Below are 25541 nucleotides of genomic sequence, written 5' to 3'. Positions count from 1 at the left end.
CAGCTCTGATTTCCGTTTAAACCGAAGCAGCCCCATGTACTCCCTGAGGGCCAAGTGGGATGGAGGGGAGCTCCAGCCCACAGGCTCCCCGAGAATCCCAGGGCACCTGCCGTCAGCAAGCTCGCTGCTCTGAGCAGGGACGACGGACCGCTCCCCGGGGAATCCCTGTTCCTCCCGAAGCACAGGTTTCCTAAAAGTAACTTATTTTTTAGCTCCAGAAAAGCCTGTGGGCTTGGCAGAACAGCCAGCCATACTCTGTGGCCACACAGAAGGACACGATCCTGGGAGGGCCCCCTGAGGGGCTTCTGAAATGATCAGGGCCTCGGGGCATCTCCTCAGCCTCTGAGGCCTAACTGTAAAGCACATTTTATGTCCTCATAACTCACAAGGGCAGCATCCGCCCCGTGGCTTATCTGTGGCAAACCGAATTCTGAAGACGGACTTCTGTAGTTTAATTCAAAATGTGCTCAAGGAACAGAAATTGATTTATTATCTGTCTTAGGCCTTGCAGATTAAAAAATGGGAAAAGATATCTACTGATACCTCCCTACACCCAAACCAAACCAAACGGAACCCTTTAGAAACAGCCCAAAGTAAACGCCCCTACTTTTAGAAGAATTATCGGTTGCTTTGGATTAGTCATGCCCTACTTTCCCCAGTCATCTAGGAGGAGGACCACCACAACCTCTGATATTCCCTGTTCCTCTTCCCTACCACCTGTGGATAACACTCGAATAATGTAATTGCTCACAAGTTGTTGGTTAGGGAATGGGTGCGTGAGCTTCTCAACACGATAACCCAAGATGCTTCTCGGAACCCGAAACGGTTTCCAGTCAAACTGTTGTCTCCTTCCCCTGCCCTCGGAGCCCCACCTGCTCTTTGGCAGTCACTTGCTTCAACTTCATTGAGTCCTTTCAAAACCCACAAATGACCAGGGCTCAGGGCCAAGTGGAGAAGCGCATGGCCCAGGGACAGTGCCCTTATCACTCGGGCACCGGGAGCAGCCTCCTCACGGGGTGGGCCTCGCTGAGAGGACACAGAAGCCAAAGGCTGTTAATCCAGCAAGAGACTGTTGAAGTCTGTACGCATCAGCCCCGCTTAACGTATACGTTAGGGAACTAAAAATGAGCACGGCGTCCCTGTGGCCGCACTGAGCGCCCTCCTTGCATGTTTGAGCTTTTATGTTTTATGACCCAAACCTGCTGACTGGTACGTATGCAAGGCTCGTGTGGAATGACGTGCAAGCCTCGAGCTGGGTTCACTGACCCCAAGCTGCCAGATTGCCCAGGGCTGGGGCAGAAGTTCCGTCTGGATGGACTGCTCCTTCCAGAGGAGAAACCTGAGCCCTCCACCTTCCCTTCAAGGCCCTGCAAAGGCGGATCGCAGCCCACCTTTCCCGACTGGTCTCTAAAGCCTCCTGCAGAGACTGGCCGCTCACTCGTCTCCCCACAAGCATGCCTTGTACTCTCCCCACACCCTCCTCAGTTTTAATCACAGCCGTACTTTATCCAAAATGGCCTTCCCACCAATCTCTGCTATTAAATAGCTATTCCCCCTTCAGATCCAGCCCAGACCCAGCCTGCTCCATGAAGCCCTCTGGATCTCCGCACACCTCGCCGCTCTTCCTGCTGGGACGCCCTCTGCCACCTGCTTACGGCCGGTCCCTCCGCCACTTACACGCTGGCCTGGACGGCAGTGGCTGGTGGGAGAGCCCATCTCTGGGCCCAGCCCTGACCTGTGCAGAGCGGAGGGCATGTGATGTGCTCTTGGTGAGGGGGATGCACAGGACCATCCACAGGTTGGCTGGGACTCACAGGAGAATAGGGTGAGGTGAGGTGTCATTCTTACTTACGTGTCCTCTAGCTGAGGCCCCTGTTTTCGATTTGTGGTGAGATGAACTTGAGCGGAGCGGGAGGGGGAAGCCAGGGCAAGTGCTGAGCTTCCTTTCTAGTTGCTACACCATCAAGCCTGCTGGCTGGCACCCGAGGGGACGGGAACAAAAGGCACCACGGGCACGTGAAAGGCCCAAGTGAGCAACACTCACCTGGGCTGGTCATTCAGCTAAAAGCCTTGTTTACTAAGAAAAAACAAATCCCAGTGGTCAAGCTCTGGGGCCACTCGCTGGGAGCCTGGCTGCAGGGTCTACGCCACCCTGCTCTCTCCCTCAGCGCCTCCTTCTCAGTGGCTGCTCAATTAACATTACTTTATTCAGAGTCCAGACAAACACGGTACCTTCATATGTGCAATGTCACTGGAGAAATAAGAGTTGAATCGACACAGAGAACAAATAATGCCCACATTTCTTCACCGGAGGATGGGTGTTATCCAAGCCACAATGGTTGCACCATCTGATTCCATTGACAACAATGGAAGCAAATAGGAGAAAGGAAATATCCAGGGTGTCGAGATCATCACACCTGCGTCCTTGCTGCAGCGTTCAGAACCATTTCACCACCTTGTAGTTGATACATGGCATTTAGAAAAAGACATCAGTGACGTACGATGCCGTCTGGGAATTTTCAGGAGGCCTTGGCTTTCACCTTGGACAGCAGCACCTCGTTCTTGCGGCCCTCCTGGAGGGGAAGCAGAGACAGAGAGAGAGAGAGCAGAGAGGTGGGGACTGCGTCAGCACCCGCATGAGGCTCAGATGGCCTCTGCATCCTTTCCCATCCCGCAGGGAGCCCTGTGGACCATGGACCGGCCTCCTTGCACGCTGCCACCGGCATGGCGGAGCTTCCTGGCCACACGCTGACCTTCAAGGCCCCAACGGCTACAAAGACGACTGGTTTCTGGACTGTCAGACTGAGGATAGGAGAGGATTAGGCACTGTCATTCCAAAGGACTTCAAGAAGCCTCTAAAATCCCAAGGGACAGAAGCAGAAAGCAGATACTTACGTGCCCATCTCGGACCCCTCCAGCGAGGAAGGGGGAAAGTCCTTGGAGACCATGGCCTAAGGAGTTACAAGAGGCAGCGCCCGTCCACACAGCAGGCAGAGCACGTAGAAAAGCTCTTACCCCGGCAAGAGTGAAGGTTAAGAACACCCTTGGCTTTACGAGAGAAACCCACAGAAGACAGAGGGAGAGAGACGCGTCAAGGGACGCCTCCCCCTCAAAGTGAGCTGAAGGAAACCCATCACTGTGTGTGCTGAGGGGTCACTGGGGCCTCCCCCGCGTGGGGAGTCTGGCGTCCAGGGTGCAAGGCCACTGATGCCTCGTTCTGTACCCCCTTCTTCCAAAGCTTATCACTGTGTGTCCTCCCTCCCCCTTGTTCACAGAGGCCTGGGCAGCTCAGGGTACCTGCATCTGCTAGCACACCATCTCCACCCCTTCCCCGGGCCACGTCACAGGGAGCCCTGTTTAGAGTGAGAGGTGAATGCGGCGGGGGGAAGGGCCTGGAGGGGACGAGCCCGAGGGTGCAGGCCCGGCATGTGGCTAGGCCTCCAGCTGCCATGCTTGGCTGGAGATCCACTTAGTGTGGAAGAAAGTTTCTGTCACCCTTGGCCCCTCTGCATCCAAGACCCCTAAAGTCAATGTTTCCATCTCCCTGGGCCCGGCCAGGTGCTCCCACTTCTCTGGAGGCCCTTTGGTCTTTCTGGCTGCAAGGACCCTGGTTCACCTGTAGGGTTTCTGCGTATCTTCCACTCAGAGCTGGGGAGGCTCTGGGCTGGGTGGGGGTGAAGCTGAATTGTTCTGCCAGAAGCAAGATACTCTGACATTTTTTAAGCACGTGTTTTTGGAGGGGTAGATAGTTAATTTTTCCTGGGGATGGGAAAAAAAAAGAAGGTGAAGATAAGTAACATTTGTTGTGTTAGAAAAGTTGAGAAGAAAGTTTTCTTATTTAAAATGAGTTACTGAGATTTGCTTGGGTGAAAAACCTCCAGCCAGAATAAAAGGGGAGGGGGGGTAAAGACAGACCAAGACAGGCAGAGTCATGCTATTATATTGTGAGAGAGACTACTTTCTCTACTTCTGTGTGTTTTTCAAAATTTCCATAATAAAAAGATAAAATAATAAAACAATGAATAAATAACTTTTGTTACCCACCTCACCTTCTGAATAGGGCAAAAAAAAAAAAAAAAAAAACCCTAAAAACCCAAACAAACAACTCATAAGCATCAAAACACTGCTGTGGCAGAGTCCACCAGGGGTGATTTTGCTCGTCACACCACACTGAGATGATGCTGGAAGTTCTCAGTAAAAACATCCTTGGCTGTCACCTGGTGCGTGAGCACTGATTACATTTCATGGAATCTCCTCGGAGCCTTTCGGGGCTACAGAATGATACTGTCGGTCTGTGCAAAGCAAATACAGAAAGGGCCCTTTAGGTGCTTCTTTCTATAAGAAAAGGGAAAATGTCTCCTCCCTCCTGCTTCTTTCCTGCTGAAGACAGTATGGGGCTCGCTATGTGCCAGACACCCTGAGCTCCGCTCACCGGAGATTACGTGCCCAGAGCCAGCGTCATAAAAATGTATGGCTGGCATTTATCAGAGCCAGGCTAGAATCTGAATCTTGGTTTGGTGACCTTGTGACAGACTGTGCTTTGAGAAACACAATTAGTTGGTATAATAATGCAATTAAGGTGATTCCAGAGTATGTGTTTTTTCCTGGCAGACTTGTTATTAATAAACCGTCCCAGAGCAAGCAAGCCAATGGGATTTTAGAGACAACCCGACGTTGTCAGTCAAAAAGGCCTTGATCCCAGAGGAGGCTGGACCAGGCACGGAGCCCACAGGCATCACGGGGCTCAGTTAATGTGGAGTCAACTAAACCATAAAGGGACGACGGCGGTGGTCAAAGGCCATGTTCTGGCTAACACCGTGCTCTGCATGAAGAACCGTTACTGCCCAGGACGGTGCTGGGGACCAGGATGCAGTGAGAATTCAGAACTGGGGAGCAGTAACCCAAGCAGGTCGAGGAGAGGCGAATAAAGGACGCAGACAGAGGGTTCTGGGAGGAGAGTCCATCCTGGGATGAAAGTCTGACTTTTCGAGCTGTGTTTCTTCCACAAATGAGATCTTACCTGACACTGCAATACGTAAAAGAGCAGAATTCCTCTATCTGGAGGAATGGGGTGGAAACTGGGGAGCAGCAAGCAAGCCTCAGCACCTGTGATGGCCCCAAGTTACCTCAGAGGATCTTGAAAAAAAAATTTAAGATTTGGGAATGCTAACCTGTGGTTGTTAATTTAAAATTTTAGCCAAGTAAAATGATTTAAAAAAAAGGAATGCATACTGTCACTATCATTTTATAAGAGAGAGCAATCTTAACATCAAAAAACAAGGGGACGTGCAATTTTTTAGAAAGGTGAGTCCTTTAAATGAAATACACTTAGCTATCTGAGGAACATATATCACATTCCCCCTACCCCCTTTTTTCCAACTTGTTTTGGATTGAAGAAAACTGAGGCCAGCACCTGGCCCAGTCTGGGGTCTTCTCGGGCTCTGAGGGACCCACCCTCAGTCTCTGACTGAGAGTAACTGTGTCGAAGAGGCAGGAACGTGGAAACCTCAACCTTAACGCGTCTGAGGGAACCTCAGACCATCCCAAGCCTTCAGCCTGAGAGCCTGCAGTGCAACAGTGAGCTTTTCTATGCCACTTTTATTTGCTTTGATTCTGACAGCTTATACTTATCCTCCTCAGCTCATTTGCTTTCTGTTCCTGCTGTCAAAAGGGCGGTGCTGGCGTTCATGCAACGTGTGAGATGCAGTTCTCCTCTGGGCCTTTTCTCTTTGTGCGTTATTTGGGAAAAAAGAGCTCAGATGGGGAGCAGTGGGTCCCTTCTTGTTCCCTGTCAGCTCACTCACTGGCCCTTCAGCTCCAACTGCTGCCGGCCACAGGGGCTTCCAGACCCGGAGCACCTCGCCTGGCCACTCTGCCCAAGGCCAGGTCCTTCTCGTTGGAAAGAGGCCTTCCCCGACCACACCCTCTACATTAGTCCCCGTCAAGGCAATGGCTGGAAGTACTTCTTATTTGTTACTACTTGTTTATGAGGGTCTGTTTCCTGGCTTGCTATCTGTCTCCCCGACCACAATGCAAGCTCCCAGACACAGGGACCCAGTCTGTTTTACGACCTGATGTATCTATCCCAGGGCTGTGGTGGGAGCTGGAAGAAAGAACATTTATTGAAAGGATGAGAGAATCTGAAATGCCTATGGTTGTGGTTCTCAAAAATTAAGTTACAAAAAAGGGAAGGAGAAGTAGAGAAGAAAAAGACAAGGAAGGGAGAGAGAAGAGCCTCAAAACAGGTAAGGACCAAATTACTGGTATGGACACATTGTATTTTTTATTCCACTGACCACACCCCAGGATACAACTACCTTTAGCCGCCCCCTGTATTTTCAGCAATCTCTAAATTCACTAAAACCACATGGATTTACATTAGAAAGGGGGAAAAAATTCTGGAACATAAAGCTGATGAGACAGATCTTGGCAAGCAACAGAATGAAGTCTCCTTTCTGGAAATTTTCTTAAAAGGGCACGTTTCCTTCTGGAATGATGGAGAATAATCCTGCCCAAACGCAGGGAGAAAAGACAGGGGCAAACAAAGTTCACTTGCCTGTGGGTGTGACAGGTGCCACAGACTAGATGTTCTCCTCTCTCGTCTGACCCAACAGGGATGAGGTCCCTTTCCACCTGCACAGCTGGCAAGTGGCAGGATGTGAACCCAAGCCTGCCACACTCAAAGTCACTCTCCTCCCATGTGGCTTCTCAAGGTCCCTCCCCAGTCTAAGATTGGGAGGAGGGGAAATGCTAGACCTGAACCCACAGCAAACACTGTTTCCAGGTGGGCTGATGAGGCCATTTTACTTGTGAGTTTAATGTGGTTACTGAGTGTTAGGGAATTGAAGTGACGTTTCTTAGAATGTTCAGTTAGAGCCTCAAGTGGGCCACAGAACAACGCAATCGTGATGCACGCTTCACTGTCGCATCCACTGCCAACTTGCTATTTTCCATTTCAGACCAGTGGAAAAACAAAGCAATGCTCTGGTTTGCAAAGGCTCACCTGGGGGTGAACACAAATCTCGCCCAGCCTTACATGCCAGCCCGGCCCTCCTCTTACCTCCTTGAACTCTTTCACAGTCTTAAAGTACAGCCTCTGTTTTTCTAACAGTTCCAAGTACTGGTCGTTCAGCTGGTCTCTTCTCATTTTGTTCTCTTGCTTCTTCTTCTCCATCTGTTGAAACATTTTGGGAAATGGTGATAAAAGGCATGTTCTGACCAAGGGCAGCTGGCAACGTCCAAAAGGCAACTATTACTAACATTTTCATGGATTTCCTTCCAGTAGTTTCCTTCTATGCATCATTTTTGAGGTTGGCTTATTGATTTGCATAATATTGCACAGAGACTCTATAATTTTTCAGCAATTCTCCTATCACTGGGCATTAACTGTTTCCTTTACAGTAAGTCCCCTATATACGAACCTTCAAGTTGTGAACTTTCAAAGATGAGAACGTGCATTTGCGTGTCCAATCACGTTAGTTCATGTGTCTGGCGTACACTGTCATGTGTGTGCATCCTCTATAAGTGGTTGTGCTTTTGTGTACTTTACTGTACTGTATAGAGTACAGTATCTTTATTTCAAGTCCAGGATGTCTGGAAGCAAACGTAAAAGCAGTGGTGATATAGCTGGTACTGTACTGTACTTTTCAAGGTACTGCACTGTAAGATTAAAAATGTTTTATTTTTTGTTTGTTTTCTATGTATTATTTGTGTGAAAAGTATAATAAACCTATTACAGTACAGTACTGTATAACCGATTGTGTTATACAGTGTGTGTAACACCCTTGGTGTTAGTTGGGTACCTAGGCCAACTCTGTTGGACTTAAGAACAAATTGGACTTAACGAATGCGCTCTCGGAACGGAATTCGTTTGTAGGGGACTTACTGTAATGAGTTTTTGTGTGAATATTTGTGTGAATATAAACAATTTCACAAGAAACAGGTAGGCAGTACCCTCTTTATTCAGCAACTCTTCCATGGACACCTAGTCTATTACTTGCACTCACTGCTCGTCTGTTCTGTGTACACCCTGCACCTGTCAGTTCCGGGGAAACCTGAGCTCTGGCCAGCACTGAGGTGCCTTCGCCATGAAGCCTGGGGGAGGATGGAGAGAATGAAGGGGTCGGGCTCATTTCTTTCCCCAGAAATGCATCAGACAGTAAACAAAGGGGAAGCCAAAGGGGAAAAACCCCAGTAACTTCCTGTTGTCCTTTACTATGAGCAAGAGCATCTCCCTGAGGACAAGCATGGTGGGTGGAAAGGTCCCAGCACTGAGGGTGGGTTGTTACAGGCCTGTGGTTGGCCAGGCTCTCTGCCCCCCACTTCCCTCACACCCCAGATCATCAAGAAGGGACTCCACTCCCTCCTGCGAGAGAGCCTGTCCGCCCTGGGTTAGGGTCCACGCACGTGGACACGTGCCGCCTCATCTTTGCCCTCATTTTTGAGGTTGAGTAGTCTTGTCACCAGTGACACAGTTTTTCTTTTTTTTGCTCTTTTGACATGATTTTATTGACGTCCTTAATAGGAAGATGAATATTTTGCTACAGGGAAGGGGATATGGTGAGCTTTTGCCCGCAGTTCATCTCTGGTGAGATGGGATTACAGGCAGCTTGAATGAGTGGATTTATAGGACAGGTCCTACAGGCAATCCTCCCTTTCATGTGTTTACATTCTGGTTGCCCTCATTGGACCACTTTGCCCCAGGATTGTGAGACGAGATGCCTTAAGTCCCCAGAAGGTTTCACTGCCGTGCCCAAGGACCAGGTGTCTGATATGTTTTAAAAACACGACCAAAAACAAGAGACGTTGGAAGCACTAGTTAGGATTTGTCTGGCTATGGTAGTGGGAGGCTGTGGCTGCGTGTTCGCCTTTCAGACCATCAGCAGATCTTCTTTCCTACTGACACAGTGTGCCCGTGCAGAGCCACAGAGCGTGGGAATCCCCACGCTGCGCCCCGTCTGAATGACTCTCTGCAAAACTATCTCTGGAGCACCCACACCCCTCTTCAGCTCCTCTCTTTTCTCTTCTGACTTCTGAGGCTCAATATCATCTCACTTTAGCAGAGTTCAGCAATTACTTGCACTTTTTACAGGGGGTTCCTGGAAACGAAAATGCTCTTAAGCTGCTAAGGAATGAATCCCTAACGGTAGAATGTCAGGAACCAAAGAGCCAGTGAGGATGTGACTCTGGGCAAGAGAGAAGGCCTGCTGGTGAAAGTATCCTCATCTGTGAAATGGGGGGAACCCCACTCACTTAAGAGGGCTTTAGGAGGATTAGCACAGTGCTTGGCACATGGTAGGTGTTCAGTCCACAGAGCTGTTGCTAAGAGCAGCCTTTGAACAACCAGTGCGGGCAGCCCGTGGAGCTAGCCCGCCCACTGCAGCGTCAGAGGCCTGGTGGGACCCCTTGCAGAGACACTGAAGATGTGTCTTCAGAATTGAGAGCACGTTCCCAGGACAAACAGAAGAGGCCTGCTTTCCCCAGGGCCTTCTCCGTCACCAGTGTGAAACCCTGGCCGCATTACAGAAAGGAAACCATCTGACCTTCATTCGACTTTGCTTAATTCCTTCTACGATCTGTTCCATCTGACGTAAAAACTGGTCCCGGGAAGCAGGGGAGGCCATGGCTCTGAAAGAAAGACCAGCAGAGGTACGACCAGCAAACAGGACCCTCAGAAAGGGGGAGGCACCGAGGGGGTCAGCCCTGTACCCAGATAATGCTCCAAGAGGCAAGCAGGCATTTGCAAGGCAGGATGGACCCGTGGGGCCCCCAAGATTCCAGGCAGCCAAAGATTCTAAACTCTGAGGAAGGCATGAAAATTAGCCTGGTCTTATAACTGAATAGTAATCTTTTTTTCCCACGCTCCCTATAGTTTTCTTACTAATACATATTTTCTTAAATAAAATAAAATGTGACTAAAATTAACAATTTTTTTAAAAAATTTTGAACAATGGCAGGTTCTGCTTAAGAAATGAATTTCACTTAGTTTTTAAAAACCTGCAGATTTAGAGGCACTGCTCACAACTGAGAGACATTTTCTGAGGTTTTCCTAAAACCAGGCTGGGAAACCTGGTCCTGCTTCCAGGAATAGCAGCTAAAGAAATGATGCCCTAAAACATGCCCCTTCACCTGCAGTTCTGCAGAGGAAATGACACCAGAAGGATCAGAGCACATGGATACAAGAGTGAGAATTCTTCCAAAGGACAGGCTGAGAGAAAGCAGAATTGGCCACAAAAACACTCAAACCTCAGCTTCTCTCCATGATCAGGGGATAAAGATGAAGGCACCATTTTTAGAAGTGTCACAAGGTTGTTAAGTCACTAACTGAATCTGAATATTAAATGGGGCTGTGAGGATTTTTGTTTGTTTTAAGTTAGAAATGAAACTTAAAGTCTAGAACTTGTTATCCATTAAGATTTTAGTTGCTGGTCACCTGCTAGGGAACAGCAGAGACCTGTGCTGGAAGGGGAGGAAGCCTGATGGGCGGAGCGCCAGCCTGGGGTTGCCCGGATGGCGGGCAGGCCAATGGCCATGCTTGAGGGCTGGTATGATTTGGGTACAGATGGGCCTTGCCATCCAACTTTTAGAGAATATATTTATACCTGAACAAAGTAGTTTAGAGTATGCACATGACTTAAAAGCCAAAATCTACCACAAGATTTGAAAAGTATTTAAAAAAATCATATAGATTATTTCATTATTTAAATTTTATCTTATTTTATTTTTTGGCCACGCCACACGGCTTGTGGGATCTTAGTTCCCTGACGAGGGACTGAAGCTGGGCCCTCGGCAGTGAAAGCACAGAGTCCTAACCACTGGGCCGCCAGGGAATTCCCTCGTTATCTAAACTTTCAAGCATCTCTACGTGCTCAAGAACCAATGTTATTAATCTCATCCTAGCAGGACAAAAGTCATCTATGAAGAAATCATAGTAGTTAGGCAGAGTCAAATTATTTGAAAGTTCACCTTTTCCCTAAGCTATTCTTTGGCGTTTTAAAAATTCACTGTATCGTTAAGTTTTTGCAAGAACTCAAGCTCTGCGTAAACCGAGGCACATCCGCACGTAGCAGCAGGGGTGAAAGTGTAAGAATCCCACCCTGAGCACTGAGCCTTGCTCGATCGGGCAGAGGTGAGCCAAGAAAAGCGCAGGGCACACAAGCCACCGATGGGAGGAGGGCCGAGAGCACTTACTGTGAGAAGTTCTCATGAACTGAGTTCAGCAGGCTAATCTGGGGAGGAAAGAAGAACAAGAACACAAAGCAAAGGCTGAGAGACGCCTGCGCTGACCCCAGCCACCGCAAGCTCGTCCCGTGTCTCTGGAGGCTGCTTCTGAGATGAACACACCTTGTTCGCACAGATGAAAGTAACAGGAAAAAAAAGAGCGACGTGTTCTCACCTCCGGAGTTTCCCCAGAGCGTCTACCTTCCCACAGCCATGACCACAGGAATGACGGAACCCAGATCCCAGCTGGGAAGGCTCAGCCAACATTAGGGCTCTTAGGGCTGGACCACAGCCCTTTCGATCTCACCAAACACTGCTCTTTATTTTCAGGGACATCAGCTTAGCAGAGGGTCAGTGGGCGTGGAGGGTGAGAACACTGTGCCCATTCTACTCCTTCCCACAAAGTCTCTGCCAATGTGGCCAGCTGCCGGGTGGCTCCGAGAGCCACCGCGGGGATGCGCCATTCAAGGCCCCTCTCTCCCCTAGAAATGCCACAGCCCGCACCTAGGACCCTCTATGTGTCCTGATGATCATCTGGGGAAGGCCTCTGAGTCTGGAGTCTAGAAACCTAGGTCCTCTTTCTGGCTCTGTCACTGACTCGGCTTGTGAGCTCAGGACTGAGCATTTACTATACTTGGACTCAGGTTCACACTCTGTAAAACGGAGATGATATTCTTGTCCTTATGACTCCACAGGCATGCTGAAAGCTAAAATATCACAGGTATAAACAGACTTGAGATAAAATGTACAGTTTATGCAAATGCAAACTTCTAACTGCATTAGTATGGCTTGGAATTAAATAGCCTCGCCCCCTTGCATACTGCTCGTTTTTAAAAGAATGCAACAACTTTAAACACTGCCGATGAAGGAAGGTCAGTGGGGTTCGAGGCTTCCTCAGAAGCGGCTGCCTGTCTTCCCTCACCAGGCAGGAAGAACCCAAGGCCAGGGTGTGCAGCAGAGCTACCCCCAGGGCTGACGTACATCCCCCCAACACACTTGGTTCATCTCCTCGAATGTTTATCAGATGCCTGTCCTGTGCCCATTACTGTGTACGGCCCTGGATACAGAGAAAACAGAACCCAACCCATCCTCAAGGAGTGCATCTCGGAGGAGAGAGATTGATCTGGTTTGACTGACAACAGGCAGTCAAGGACAGTACACACTGATGCCTCCATTTGGGTCCGGGTAAAAGACACACCTGTAATATTGTTCTTAGTAAAGTGGTAATTAGTGCAGGTTGCAGGATGATGATAAAATAAAAACAGGTTCTGTCACCCTCAAGGGGAGGGGGAGGCAGGAGCTACCACGTATCACCACATGCGAGGGCCTTCACAGGCATTGTCCCGTTCTGTCTCCATCACTGCAGGAGTTCTCCCCGTTTTACAGGTGAGGAAGATAAGGCCGCACTGAAACCCAAACCCGTGTGAGTCCAGAGTGCCTGCTGGGGCCACCACACTGTGCTGCCGCGGGGAAGACGGCGCAGCTTTTTCCTAAACACAGCTGCACGCCTGCCCCCATCGCCTGCCTTCCATCGAGGGCCCTGACCACCAGCGGATCTGGCCTGAGTCAGAGGAACAAGGAGGGGCTGCCCCGGTCACCCCTTCCGCTCCTGCTTTCGTTCTCACAGTTCTTTTAGTTCATGCCTCTGCCTGCCATGGATGATTAAACCGCCATTTCCCCCCGTCAACCCTGACAGCCCACCCTCCCCATTTCCTTTAGCTGGCTCTTTCCTTCCCCTAAAACTCAAACTAAAGTCTCACCAGCTCCAGGCCCTCCTCCGTATGCACCTCTCGAGCTTCCAGGATGTTTCTTTTTATGACGTCACCGCTCACGAGGCACCGTACAACTGTTGCCCACCCTGCACAGTGGGCACTTTCTGCCCCTGTACCCAGCACGGGGCACACGACAGGTGCTCCTCCCACTTCAGCCGAGGCATCCCGACACCAGGTTCGTGCGAGCTTCCCGGGCGGACAGCACGAGTAGCTGCTCGTCTGATTACGTTTCTTCTTTCTATAAAGGCTCTTACCTCTTTTTCCAAATAAACCTTCTTGTCATCCAGGGTATTATATAAAGTGAAGAACTGCTTGGTTTCTTTGTGCACTGCTGAAACTGCAAATGCAAAGAAATCAGCACATGAGTGAGAAAATGTATCAAAAGAATCCTGAGTACCCTCTCCCCGCGGAGGCACTGCGGACCTGCCGGCGCCGTCTGTGCGGAAGCCCCACGGGGCACAAAGGCTGGTGCAGGGCCGCCGCAGGCTGATGGCACGTGCGTGGCAGCCGTGACGGGCCCGCTGAGATGAGGAGCCAGCGGAAGCTCCCTGTCGGCGTGTGGGACGCGGGTTTCTCCGAAGTCCTCCAGGTGAGGGGTCCCGGGAGGAGGGCAGGGGGACGAAGCAGCCCCGTGCCAGCTCTTGCTGTCTGTGTGGCTCCCTGCCTTCCCACGCTCCTCAGGGGCGGGAGCCACAGCCGGCTCACTTTTGTAAACCCCGTGCTTAGGGAGAAAGATTTAACTTAAGGCAGAAACTATTTTCTGCTGAGAAACTGCCATCGTTGACACCTGTCCCTGATCATCTGAGTCAAACATGAGGACCGTATAAAACGTCAGGCTGGTGAGGTAAGACGTGAAAGGAAGTGTGCGTCTGGACGCATGTTCTGAGTAGGGACAGTGCTCCGGCTCGAACCAGGAAGAATGGCTGAGACGCCAACGTCTCAAGGGAAAATCTGGGCTATATTCTGAAAGGAGACTTGGAGTTTTCCAAGTGGGAACTGTAGGGCGCTGGCCTCCTGGGCCTGGGACCAGCTCACAGGGGTGAGGGACACAGGGACTGCAGGGGGGCCAGCTGGCCCAGACGAGGCAGGACTTAGGATTCTGAAGATTGTCCATCCAGTTAGGGGGAGCTATTAAATATCAAGGCTTTTAAAGCAAGAGTGTAAAATGATCAAATTTTGTGTGAGAAAGATCCCTCAGGCAAGAGTGCAGACAAGGGGTTAGACCCTGGGCAGTGGTGAGAAGGTGGCTACAGCAGAGAAGACAGGGGGGTCTAACTTGGCTTGACGGCGATGCCAGTGACCGAGCGGAAAGACGGGGTGTGGGGAGGCAAATTCAGTCTTGTATGTGTTGAGTTTGAGGTACCCAGGAGACAAGCAAGAGTGGGAACCTAAGGAAGGGGTGCTGGTCCAGGATCTGTTTACAGAGGATGTGAGCTGGGCCTTGAAGGATTTTGTCTAACAGAGTGAACAAGGGGTCCCAGGCGCAGGTTAACAGGAGTCAAGGCCTAGGATGTCAAAGTGCATGGTGTAGGCAGAGGCAGCGTGTGGACTGAGAAGGCCAGAGTGGGGACCGCGGGAAGGAATCGGGACCTTCAGGCGGGCCACCTAGACGGGGGACGGTCCTGGGCAGCACAAGGAGAGAGGCTTTCTTCAGCGGGTCTAGGAAGCGCCAGAGGATTTGTCACAGGAGAGAAGTGCTATGACTGGATGGGTGGGTGACAGACTCGGAAGGGGCTGCCGACCAGCTAAGGCTCACCGGGCTGAGCTGTGACGCCCGGGAGAACAGATATGGCAACAGCGCTGGGAAGAGAAAGGCAATGACAGCTCTGAGCGTCACTCTGAGCCTGACGAGATGTGCTCACTGATTTAGGCTGAGGGAGACCCAGCCCTGCATCCCTGGGTGAACAGGATGCTGTTAAAGGCAGGGACCACATGAGCAAGAAGGTCTGCAGAGGAGAAGAACAATGAGCGAAGGCTGATCTAGAGACGCCGGGGTCACGAGGTTCCGCATGACGCTGGAAAGAGAAGCCCGATGACTGACAGGGGTGAGGGTGGGCTAGAAGCATCACTCAAAGAGCTCAATCAGCTCAAGCTGTCTGTCCAGGGAGAGGGCAGTCAGAGCTCCATGGTGTTGCTCTTGGGCTTCTGGGCTACATGAAATGAGTGGGCCTGACGATGAGCTGGGGGCCTTCCCAGGGGTGGCCTTCATGGACGGCGCCACCACGCTGAAGTGGGACGGAGCCCCTCGCCTCCTGCCCCTCCCAGGGTCAGCCCCGGGGGCTGGTGTGTGGTCGATGCACCTACTCTGGCGGTAGAGTTCGATAAATCTCTTCTGATACTGTATTAGCTCGGCTCTGCTGGGCACTTCGTCAATCCTGCGATGCAAAATCGCTATTTCTCGGTTTCTTCGAGCCTAGATGCAAAAGGGAGGGGGAGACAACACCGTTTGGTGAAAGGCCTTACGTGTCCTCTGGGGAGCCAAAACACTGCCGCCACCCACCCTGTGCCCACACACCCGCCCTGGAAGGCAGGCACCCGACGCGGCTGTGGCCTGAGGTGCGCGTCTCAGACCCTGGCTCCCCCGGCAACACAGGGAGAAGGCGTCAAAACAATGGATCGGAGGGAGGATTCTGAACGGGAGGGCATGTGTGGATGGTGCCCCCAGGCCCCCGAGGACTCCAGAGTCCAGGACTCCAGCGCCAGGCAGGGACCCGGAAACCGAAGTGCTTCCCAGATGACAAGGGATGCTGCCCTGCTGCGCCCATGCACATCCCACATCCCTTAGCGTGTTTGAAACGCTCCCACAACTTCCTCCTAAAGCAGCTTTCTGGCACTCTCCCCCTCCTGTGAAACGAACTGGGCTCTTCTAGCCGAACTGCCCCAGGCGCAGCCGGGGAGGCAGGGCTGTGCGTGGCACAGGGGAGACCTCGGGCTCCGAGGTGGGCGGCTTCCCCGAGGGGCAGCGCTGAAGAGGGCCACCCAGCTCCCACCACAGGTTCACGGTCTCAGCGCTGCTCTTCGGCTGCGCCTCCCGTCCTTCCCCTCTCCTGGCCCACGTCATGACAGCGGCAGACGGGGACCTCTAATTCGTTAGGGCGCAAAAACCCCTCCAGGCACAAAACCCACTATCAACTCTCGTGATCAAACCAACACAGTGCCTGCTGCTCTGGCTAGAGTAGAGGGAAAGATGCACCTCTCCTTGTGGCCAAGGCTACACCTCCCATGGGTGCTCAGGCTCTGGCTCCTATACTTTCTCAGGAATCTAAAGATAAAACCATTCACTCTTTTCACCGTATCTTTAACCTCTCCTTTTCTACTGGCTTCTTCTCATTGGCATTTACATATGTTCAAGTCCCTCATCCTTAGAAAGGCCCTTCCTTAAACCCTGATCACCTTTCAGCTTCCATCTTTCTCCTCCCTTTAATAGCACAACTTCCCGAGAGCAACGTACCCCAGTGCCTCTGACCCCTGCACTCCCCTCGGTCACCCTTCAACCCAGTGCCGCTGGCTGCTCCCAAGACCCACTGGCACTGCTCTCGCCAAGGTCACCGCAGACCTGCTCCCTGCACCTACGGCAATTCTCAGCTTCCAGCTTTCCTGACTTCTGGCAACATTGACCCTTCTCTCCACTGAGCTCGCTGCTCAGCTGCCACGAGACCTCGGGCTCCTGTCTTCCCTGGGCCTCCGGCTGCCTGCTTGGTCTCAACCCTCATTGGTGGAGTCCTTCTTTCCCTCTTCTCAGCCTGTATTTTCACATCCTAGGTTATCAACTATACAGCGCTGACCCCCAGATCTCCAGCCCAGACTATTCCTACTTGGGTGCATACCCCAACCTTTAAAAGCCCTAAACAGATCTCATTAACACTTCTATTCACACTCCCATCCCCTTCAGCCCTATCCTTTCTCCTTTAGGCTTTTGCTCAATGAATAACTCAAGGATCCACACTAGTGCCCAAGTCAGAAATTCCCCCACCATCCTCGACTCCACTTTTTCTCTAACCCATCCCAAGTTCCATGGATACAGCTGCTCAGCCTCTCACCTGCCAGTTTATTTCTGTCCATTTTCACTGACCCAGCCCTGGCTCAGGGTTCAGCAGGCTTGGGGTTCTACTGCACCTTCCCTCTAGCCAGTATGTATGACTGACCCCAGGTCTCCAGCCTGCAGTATGCAATTCGCATATAAGCCCCCTTGTACTTTGATGTATATGGACATATCTTGGTTCTCAAACAGCCAGCCAGCTCCCAGAAGACAGAGCATCCCATTTACTATTCCTGGGATCTAATGCAACACTGAATACATAGTAAGCACACAGTCAAAAAGTTTCCAAGTATGCAGCTGTACTGTCCTGATTTTATTTAATTCTGTGTCTCTTTAAGATTGGTACAGTGTCCTTGTATCAGGACAAATTTGACTCCCCGGAATTTAGCCAAATGACTCAGCAAAATAAGCACGGGCCAGAGAAAGGAGAAAGAGGGTCCCATTGGCCCCTGCAGCCCCTTGGCCACTCCCCCCAGAACCTGGCCTTCCTTTCCCAGAGAACAGAGAGAAGGCCTGGGCCAAAGTGCAACACAATTTAACTCTTGGCTTTTGAATGTGCATGAGCCAGACCCAGGCAATGTAAAAGATTCTGTAACGTAATCTTGATCTATGTGAATTTAGAGCCAACTTTAAAACTCCCCATATCTGATGGCCTCCTCACAAACCCCTAAGGTTATCAACTAAGACAGCTAAAGTGGGCACTTAATTTTAGGGGAAAGGTACTAGACAAGAACACAATTTTTTTTTCTTTTTTTTTTTTTTTGCAGTACGCGGGCTTCTCACTGTTGTGGCCTCTCCCGTTGTGGAGCACAGGCTCCGGACGCGCAGGCTCAGTGGCCATGGCTCACAGGCCCAGCCGCTCCGCGGCATGTGGGATCTTCCCGGACCGGGGCACGAACCCGCGTCCCCTGCATCGGCAGGCAGACTCTCAACCACTGCGCCACCAGGGAAGCCCAAGAACACAATATTTTAAAATCTACCTTATCCTCCCCCTTTAAACAGCTATGAGATAAAATTCACAGGCCATACATTTCACCCAAACTATACAATTCAACGGTTTTTAGTAAACTCACAGAGTCATGTGACCATCACCACTACCTAAAATTGCAGAACTTTTCCATCACCCCAGAAGAAACCCATACCAATCAGCAGTCACTCCCATGTCTCCCGACCCCTTACCCCCACCATCAGGCAGCATTAATGAACTTTCTGTCTCTACAGATTTGCCTCTTCCAGACATTTTAACAATTTTTTGTAGTTTGCAGAGTACACGTTTTACAATTCTTTTGTTAAATATATTCCTAAGTATTCTGTTCTACTGTAAATAAAATTTTCTTAATTAAAAAACAAAAAAAAGTACTGGGCTAGAACATTAGACCTCTAACCTTGGCTCTGGCACTTACCAGCTGCTTGTACTTCACAGATGTGAGTCAATTTCTTCACATAGAAGATGAGGCTAATAGCTACTTTCTACCCATCTCAAATCAAACCGACGATGGTGAAACAACATACCAATGTGAGGTGTTATAACCAACATAATCCGCTGATTATAATCAGCTCTTAGATGCTGAGACTTTCTACTTCTGCTATAGGCACGCAAGCCTAGTTATAGGCATTTATTGGCCCTTGTTTTCACTCACCTGTAGTAAACGGATCTTGTAAAGCTTCTCTTTCTCCATATTATACCGTCTGTCTAGGTCTTCCTGAAATTGGAAAGAAACACAATTATCTGGGAATAGGAAATTTTCATTTTTTGATGAAATCTTTTGAAGCTGAACAGTTTTTATATATCTCCCTCATCCTGAGGCTCCAAATTCCTTTTTTCAAATGGCCGAATTCAGGGTCGGGTCCTAAGTCCTGTGAGACCCTTGACACTCTTTCACATCACTTTATAACAACTCTTCCTTCTTCCGGGACCCAGGCTGCATCCCGGGTTCTTAAGTGAAGTATCCCTCAAGTCCACATGCCCTTTCCTCCCGCACCAAAAAAGATCCATGAGGAGGAGGAGACAACCGTGATTTAAAGAGCCTGTTGTTTTATGTATCTGTGTTTGGAGATGATGATGGCTTGCTTCCTATGTTTCTGTTTAGACCTGCACTATCCAATATGATAGCCATCAGCCACAAGTGGCTATTTAAATTTACATTAACTAAAACTTAAAAATATTCAGTTTCTCAACTTCCCTAGCCACGTTTCAAGTGCTCCGTAGCCACATGTAGCTAGTGGCTACCATATTGGATAGCACAGATAGAGAACATGTCTACCACTGCTGAAAGGCCCTTTGGACAGAGTTGAATTAAAAGAGAGAAACTAGCCCTTCACTGAACCCAATGGGGTAAAAGACATGGCTGGATGGTTTGCTGAACTGGGGAAAGCTACAGTAGTGGCAGAGGTGCTCCTTCCCCACTGTGCGCGCGCACACACACACACACACACACACACACACACACACACACACACACCCTCCTCCATGGGGCTCAGCTGCAGTCAAACCTCAATAGCCTGGGAGTCCCGAAGGGCACGAAGGGAAGAGAAACCCTAAAGGAGGAGAATGTTAGAGGCTTTCCTGTTTCTCTCTTCCTTCTCCTCTTCCTTTTCTATTCCTTTCTCCTAGAAGCACCTGTTTAACTCAGAACAGGGGTCCGCAAACTACAGCCCAGCAGCTAAATCCCACAGCCCTTGGGTCAATTTCGCCTCTGTGCCTAGTTTTGTAAGTAAAGTTTTACTGGGATGTAGCCATGTCCTTTCACTTATCTATAGACTACGACGACCACAGTGCAGCTGGCCCACAAAGGTGACAAAATTTACTACCCAGCCCTTTACAGGCTGCTGACCCTGGAACGCAGTCCCCCCAGAGAGAGCTCTCTCCCTGTGCACTGCTCGCCCCTCGGAGCCTGGGCTGTGATGGGCACGTGTGGACCACACAGGCCTGTCCCCTGCCCGGCTCAGATGCCAGGGTGGGGACGGCATGCCTTGTGCCAGGTGCCCGCTGTCAGGGCCGTCCCCGGGAGGTCCTGCTCCACCCAAGGGGCGGATGCACAAGATGGAGCCACGTCCCGAGAGCCCGAAGACAAGGAGGTGGCTGCAGACAGGATGAAAGGACGTGTGAGAAGCTGCCACACCCGCAGAGGACAGCGGTGGTCCTGAGAATGGGCAGGTACTTACGTTGTGCGTCATGGCAGGGGTTAGGGCACCGTGCCGCTCTCCCCCGGAGAGGGTCTGCAATGAGGAAAAGTAAAAAAAAAAAAAAAGAAAAAAAATGTTTCTGAGGAAAGGGATGGGACAGAAAAGCTGAGGGTCCAGATGTAGAAAGGGGGGTGGGTGGGCAGACCACGTCTGAACAGGGCACAGCCTGCACACGAGCCCCAGATTTTAAATTGTTCTTAAATGCCTGTCAGCCACACACTAACAAGGTAAACTCTAACTGTCTTTGAACGTGAGTCAATCCCTCTAACAAGGTGTGACTGCTAAGAAGAGAAACGCCATCCAGAAAGTCTGTGATTTGTGCAAACCCAGAGGCTGCTGAGCTCATGGGAGCCTCCGAGCTCAAAGTCTTAGAAACAACTGGAAAGGCTGGATGTGGGTGGGTGGTGCCAGGACACCACCCACGGCACGGCCACACTCTGCTATCCCCGTGCCAGTCCTCACGGCTGTGGCTGGAGTAGCACAGCCCATCACGACAGGGAGGTGGCCCCTCTGAGGCCCATCTCCCCGCAGCCCTGGTGGAAAGCATCAGGACTCATGCTGGCTGCTTGGACAAGTCCCCTCCCCTCTCTGAGCCCCAAGTTCCCCATTTCCCCAAGACAGAGGGTGCCATGGATGGGGCCCAAAGCCACACCCAGCTCTCACATGTGAAGCACAGGGAGCCTCAGCAGATAAGCCTTGAACGGAGTGCGAGGAGGACAAACCACAGCGATCCCTACGACCTCCTCGGGTCAGAGAAACAGACTTATTTTTCCGTCCTTGTCCACACTAGCTCCTTGGAAGATCAAGGCGTCTGTTCCGAGAGCCAGTGGGCCGTGTTTCTGAGCCCGGGATGCTCCCATGCTGCCAGAGCTCTGACCTCACATCCCGTGCTGCTCTCTGCTGCCTTCCTGTGTCCTCGGGCAGGAGCGCAGGGTGAAATGAGCAGCAAACTGGCACAGAATTTACAGGCAAATGGGACGAGTGGGAACAGAGCTCAGGGGGCTCTTGCAAACACCCTGTCCCTGACAGAGGGGGCAGCCGGGCTTCTGACCCGTTAATTCTCATCTGGAGTTGCTGCTGGCCACACCTATGGATGCTTTAACCCATAGAAGGAAGACAAAGGACAGGGACAAATATCTAAGAAAACTACTTGAGAAGTGTGTGTTCAGAGGACCAGGCTGAGGGAAGTCTGGTCTTTTTCGGCACCAGACGCTTCGCTGTTGAGTCCTCTAGAAACCCTTTCACGGTGGAAGTCACACAGCGCCCAGCAGACTGGAGCGCTTCTCCACAGCCCGCACCTTTTCATCTCTGCCTGGAGCCCTCTCAGCCTTCAGGTTTTCAATTTCCTGCTGCAGCCGGGCCAACTCCTCCTTTAAAAGTAACATGAACATTTGTTAAGATTTGGACAGGCTAGTAATCGGAGGTAATTATTTACCTTGATCTAGAGTCTTTTTTTCACATTTCGTGAGTTTACGTGGAGTCAGAAAGTCCATTAGGCGGTAGCTCCCCAGACCCCTGATTTTCAGCCTGGGAAGGTTAACTCAGGAGGAGACAGGCAGCTGTACCTCGGTCAGAAGGGGCCTTTCTTCCTAAAGGGCAGGCGAGGCTCGCAGTAACCCCTGGGACACGGAATGAACGAGTGGCTTAGAGCGCAGTCCAAGCCTCCTTCTCGGGGCCGACCCTTCTCCACCTTTCCTGGGACCTTGCAGCTGGAGCCCTGGCTCACCGAGGCACTCCTCCCCTGCCACCCGGCCCTGCGCAAGTCAGACCAGCCTCCGGATGGCTCTGGCGCTACCAGACCATGAGGTCTCACGTGGCAGAACACACAACACACAGACACGTCAGGTTTTCAGGGCGGCCCTGGTCTCCTAAGATGCTACGCCTTTCACACTTTGTAAGACTTTTCTTTTCAGTACATTTGGAAATTAGAAAACATCGTTTGTTAGACCGTGCTCTCAGTCTGGGGGTTTGGCACACCTAAGTCACTTGCGGTGTCCTCGGAGGGCACCTACCATAGTCCTCTACCCGTCTCACACACTGCCGCATACCCGCCTGGTGAGCCTGCTTTTCTGACCGCACCTGCACAGGACCCTCGGCAGTGCAAGAGAGGGAAAGCAGGAGATCTTACAAGAATCTTGTTTAACATCTGCCGACACCAAGCAACACTTACTCGACAATGTGCTTTAAACTCCTGTTCCTGACTTTTCAGATTTTCATTCATGGCTACAAGGGCTCTCAAGTTCTGCAGGATGCTGAAAAGAAAAGACCAAAAAATGACTGACTTGAAACAAACTATTATGATTTTATGAATCACGGGGAAAACCAAGACCCCAGATAAAAAGGGATTTCTTTCTTAATTTCCTTGTCTCTCCCAAGAGTGTCTAATGGGCTTCCCACAAATGGTTATGACTACCCTTTAACTGACATTATTATTCATTTATAAGCCGAATGAATATATATATATATATATATTCATTCATCAGGCCACATCCAAAACAAACACTACAGAATTCAGCATTAAAATGTCAGTTGCAGAAACAACAAGGAGTTTCAAGATTACTGTATATTTTTAATGATACTTAACAGACTCAGAGCACAGACAGTATCGCAATTTTAATTCCTATTTTTCATTTCCCTTCTGAAAGGAAACGAGTTTTAAGGTCATTAAAAGCACTAATTTGAAATTTAAAATGTCAAGTATCTAATAGTACTTTGCTCCACATCATGAAAAGAGGGTTTCTAATCATAAAGCCAAGTAATCTGTAGGTACTTCTTGGCTAAAAATGTCCTCCAAACCCAGAACTGCTCAATCTGTGCCTGAAGCATTTTATTATTTCATGATTTCACTCAAGTGAGTGACACTTGGGAGATTTCACCACCCAAACAGTTTGGTGCTAAAATGGTCAAATGTAAGTGATTATATTTAATTTAAATTGTCTAAATACAATTAATTGAAAAACAAAACAAAACAAAACACAAAAACCCAGCAGCTGTGTCTTGGTCAAAAAAGACTGTACCTTCACTCCCAAAGGACAGGGCTAAAATGTGTGCTGTTAAAACCTGGTAACCATGGTTGATTCTAAGGGAGGGGGGCAAGGGCGGGAGGAGACTTTTCGGCGCACGTCCTTTTGAACCTTGAATGTATTACTTAGTTTTTAAAAACAGAAAAACAAAACAAAACACAAAATGAGCTGTTCCTGACCCCAGGGGGAACTGGGCGGGGGAAGGGGAGGCTAACTCAGCACTCCCTGGGCAACAGGCACGGCCCAGATCAGCGGTGAAGTAACTGAGCGGCACGGGGCCAGCAGCAATGACCCCCAGTTCCTCAGCCCTGTGCTCAAACCACCAGATAGCTTCACGGAGAAAATAAGCACACGCTGAAACCTCTTACCTTGGATCAGCTTTGGCTTCTACTTTCTCAAGGGCGGCCTGTTCTTTGTCCAGTTTCTCACCATAACTCTTGAGCTGCGGGAGACAAGGAGGCACGTTGGGGGGACAGGAGATGTCCTCTCCTTCCCGGCTCACACCTGCACCCCTTTCCTGACAGCCCACTGGATTTGGCTGTATGTTGAGAAAATAGGTGAATGAGAGGAAGAGGATGGGGGTGGAGGGACAGCATGGAAAGGTCAAAACCAGACCCTTCTTGACACATTCTGTTGGTAAATGAGACCTTAAAGGCAATACCTTTAAATCACAGCAGCAAATGGGTGGAAAGCCAAAAGTAATGCTGACAGCAGGTGTCTTTCAATAGGAAGAGGTAAATAATAACCGTGGCTGTGAGAGACAGACCTGGGTTTCAATTTCAGGATACCACTATCATGGCTGCTTGACAGGGGTAGGGTTAAATCTCCCATCTTGAAAAATTCCACTTTCTTTTTCTGAGTCAGACAGTTGGGGATTTTAAAAAAGAAACTTTAAAGAAACTCAGATTTTAATTTTTAAGGTGTGCAGATCTATCACACAATAGAATACTAAGCTGCTATTGAAAAAAGAAAGAATAAACAGCTCTTTTATGATGATCTCTAACATCTACTGTTGGTTGAGGAAAACAACATATAAAGCCATGATTCCAATGTGCTTCCAGTGTGTATAAAGGAATGTATACATCGGATGTACACAGGTATAAAAGAACCTACATGTTATTTGTATATGCATGAAAATTTTCTGAAAAGATTCACAAGAAACTGGTTACCCTCTGGAGAGAGTAGCTGTTTGCTTGGGTTACAGGGGGACACCCTTCATACTTTTGGAATTTTGAACCATGTGAATGGGTTACCTATTAAAAAAAAACAAGTTAAAGAAGTTCTAAGAGTTCCAGCTGAAAATGGAAGACCAAACACAAGCTGCAGCAAGCTCCTCTTGCCTCAAGTCCTAGAAAGTCCAGGTCATTCTGCTGGTCCACAGGAGTTGGGTACCTCGGGGACAAGGAAGATGGCGGCAGACAGGAAGGGCCTGCAGAGGACCTGCCGTGTGGACCCAGAGGACGCAGGAAGGCCTGGGGTGCAGGGCTGGGGCCTGCATCAGGACGAGCCAGTGGGCTACGCTGTGAAGCCTGGCTCCCTTGACCCAAGGGCTGGCGCATGGGTCCCAGAGGCAGGGCAGCCCCCAGAGAGCTGGCAATGCTCGGCAGCAGAGACGGTGCCCCAGCCCCGAACATCAGGTGCCACTGGCTCATCCCACCAAGTAGTGGGACCCACCCTTCCAGAACAGTCACTGCACAAAATGGACACAGAACCCACACAGCTGGTAACAGAAAATTTCAGAATCAACAGTAAGCACACCATGAAGAATTATCAAACATCTGAAGAAAGATATAACCATAGGGGGCTTCCCTGGTGGCGCAGTGGTTGAGAGTCCACCTGCCGATGCAGGGGACACGGGTTTGTGTCCCGGTCTGGGAGGATCCCACATGCCGCGGAGCGGCTGGGCCCGTGAGCCATGACCACTGAGCCTGCGCGTCCGGAGCCTTTGCTCCGCAACGGGAGAGGCCGCAACAGTGAGAGGCCCGCGTACCACAAAAAAAAAAAAAAAAAAAAAAAAAAAAAAAAGATATAACCATAAAAAATGTATCAATTCAACAAATGAATTCTGATCTGAAGGAATAGTTTATAGATCAAGAAAAACTTCAGACACAGTTAATGCCCTCAGAGAAGCAGGAGAGGATACTGCATATTTCAAACAGAATTAACCTCTCAGGTACAAAATCAAAGCTGTGATTGCTGAAACTGAAAGCGCACAGGCTAGAACCCGGGCGCCTCCGCTGACGCGGGGGCCTGTGGCAGCCCCCATCCCCCGGCCACACGTCAGGGCTCCCGTCTGTCCTC

At 50.2% G+C, this 25541-nt stretch overlaps 1 protein-coding gene across 2 annotated transcripts in view; it reads right to left on the bottom strand.

Annotated features, from left to right (window-relative positions):
* Positions 1-2056: 2056 nt before the first annotated feature.
* Positions 2057-25541, bottom strand: part of CCDC93 (coiled-coil domain containing 93) — an 87892-nt gene continuing 64407 nt past the window's right edge. For both annotated transcript variants that reach the window (XM_060107224.1, XM_060107225.1), the window contains exons 14-24: positions 23609-23682; positions 22388-22469; positions 21516-21587; positions 20197-20250; positions 18672-18734; positions 15297-15405; positions 13247-13329; positions 11191-11228; positions 9543-9627; positions 7061-7174; positions 2057-2573 (exon numbers count right to left, since the gene is read on the bottom strand). In XM_060107224.1, the coding sequence (XP_059963207.1) occupies positions 2520-2573; positions 7061-7174; positions 9543-9627; positions 11191-11228; positions 13247-13329; positions 15297-15405; positions 18672-18734; positions 20197-20250; positions 21516-21587; positions 22388-22469; positions 23609-23682 (828 nt within the window). In that variant the 3' untranslated portion in view covers positions 2057-2519. The remainder of the gene's footprint in view (positions 2574-7060; positions 7175-9542; positions 9628-11190; positions 11229-13246; positions 13330-15296; positions 15406-18671; positions 18735-20196; positions 20251-21515; positions 21588-22387; positions 22470-23608; positions 23683-25541) is intronic.

This window comes from Mesoplodon densirostris, chromosome 8 (assembly GCF_025265405.1).
Source record: "Mesoplodon densirostris isolate mMesDen1 chromosome 8, mMesDen1 primary haplotype, whole genome shotgun sequence".
NCBI lineage: Eukaryota > Metazoa > Chordata > Mammalia > Artiodactyla > Ziphiidae > Mesoplodon > Mesoplodon densirostris.
The sequence above is the reverse complement of the archived record's forward strand: the minus strand, read 5'-3'. Positions and strand labels throughout refer to the sequence as shown.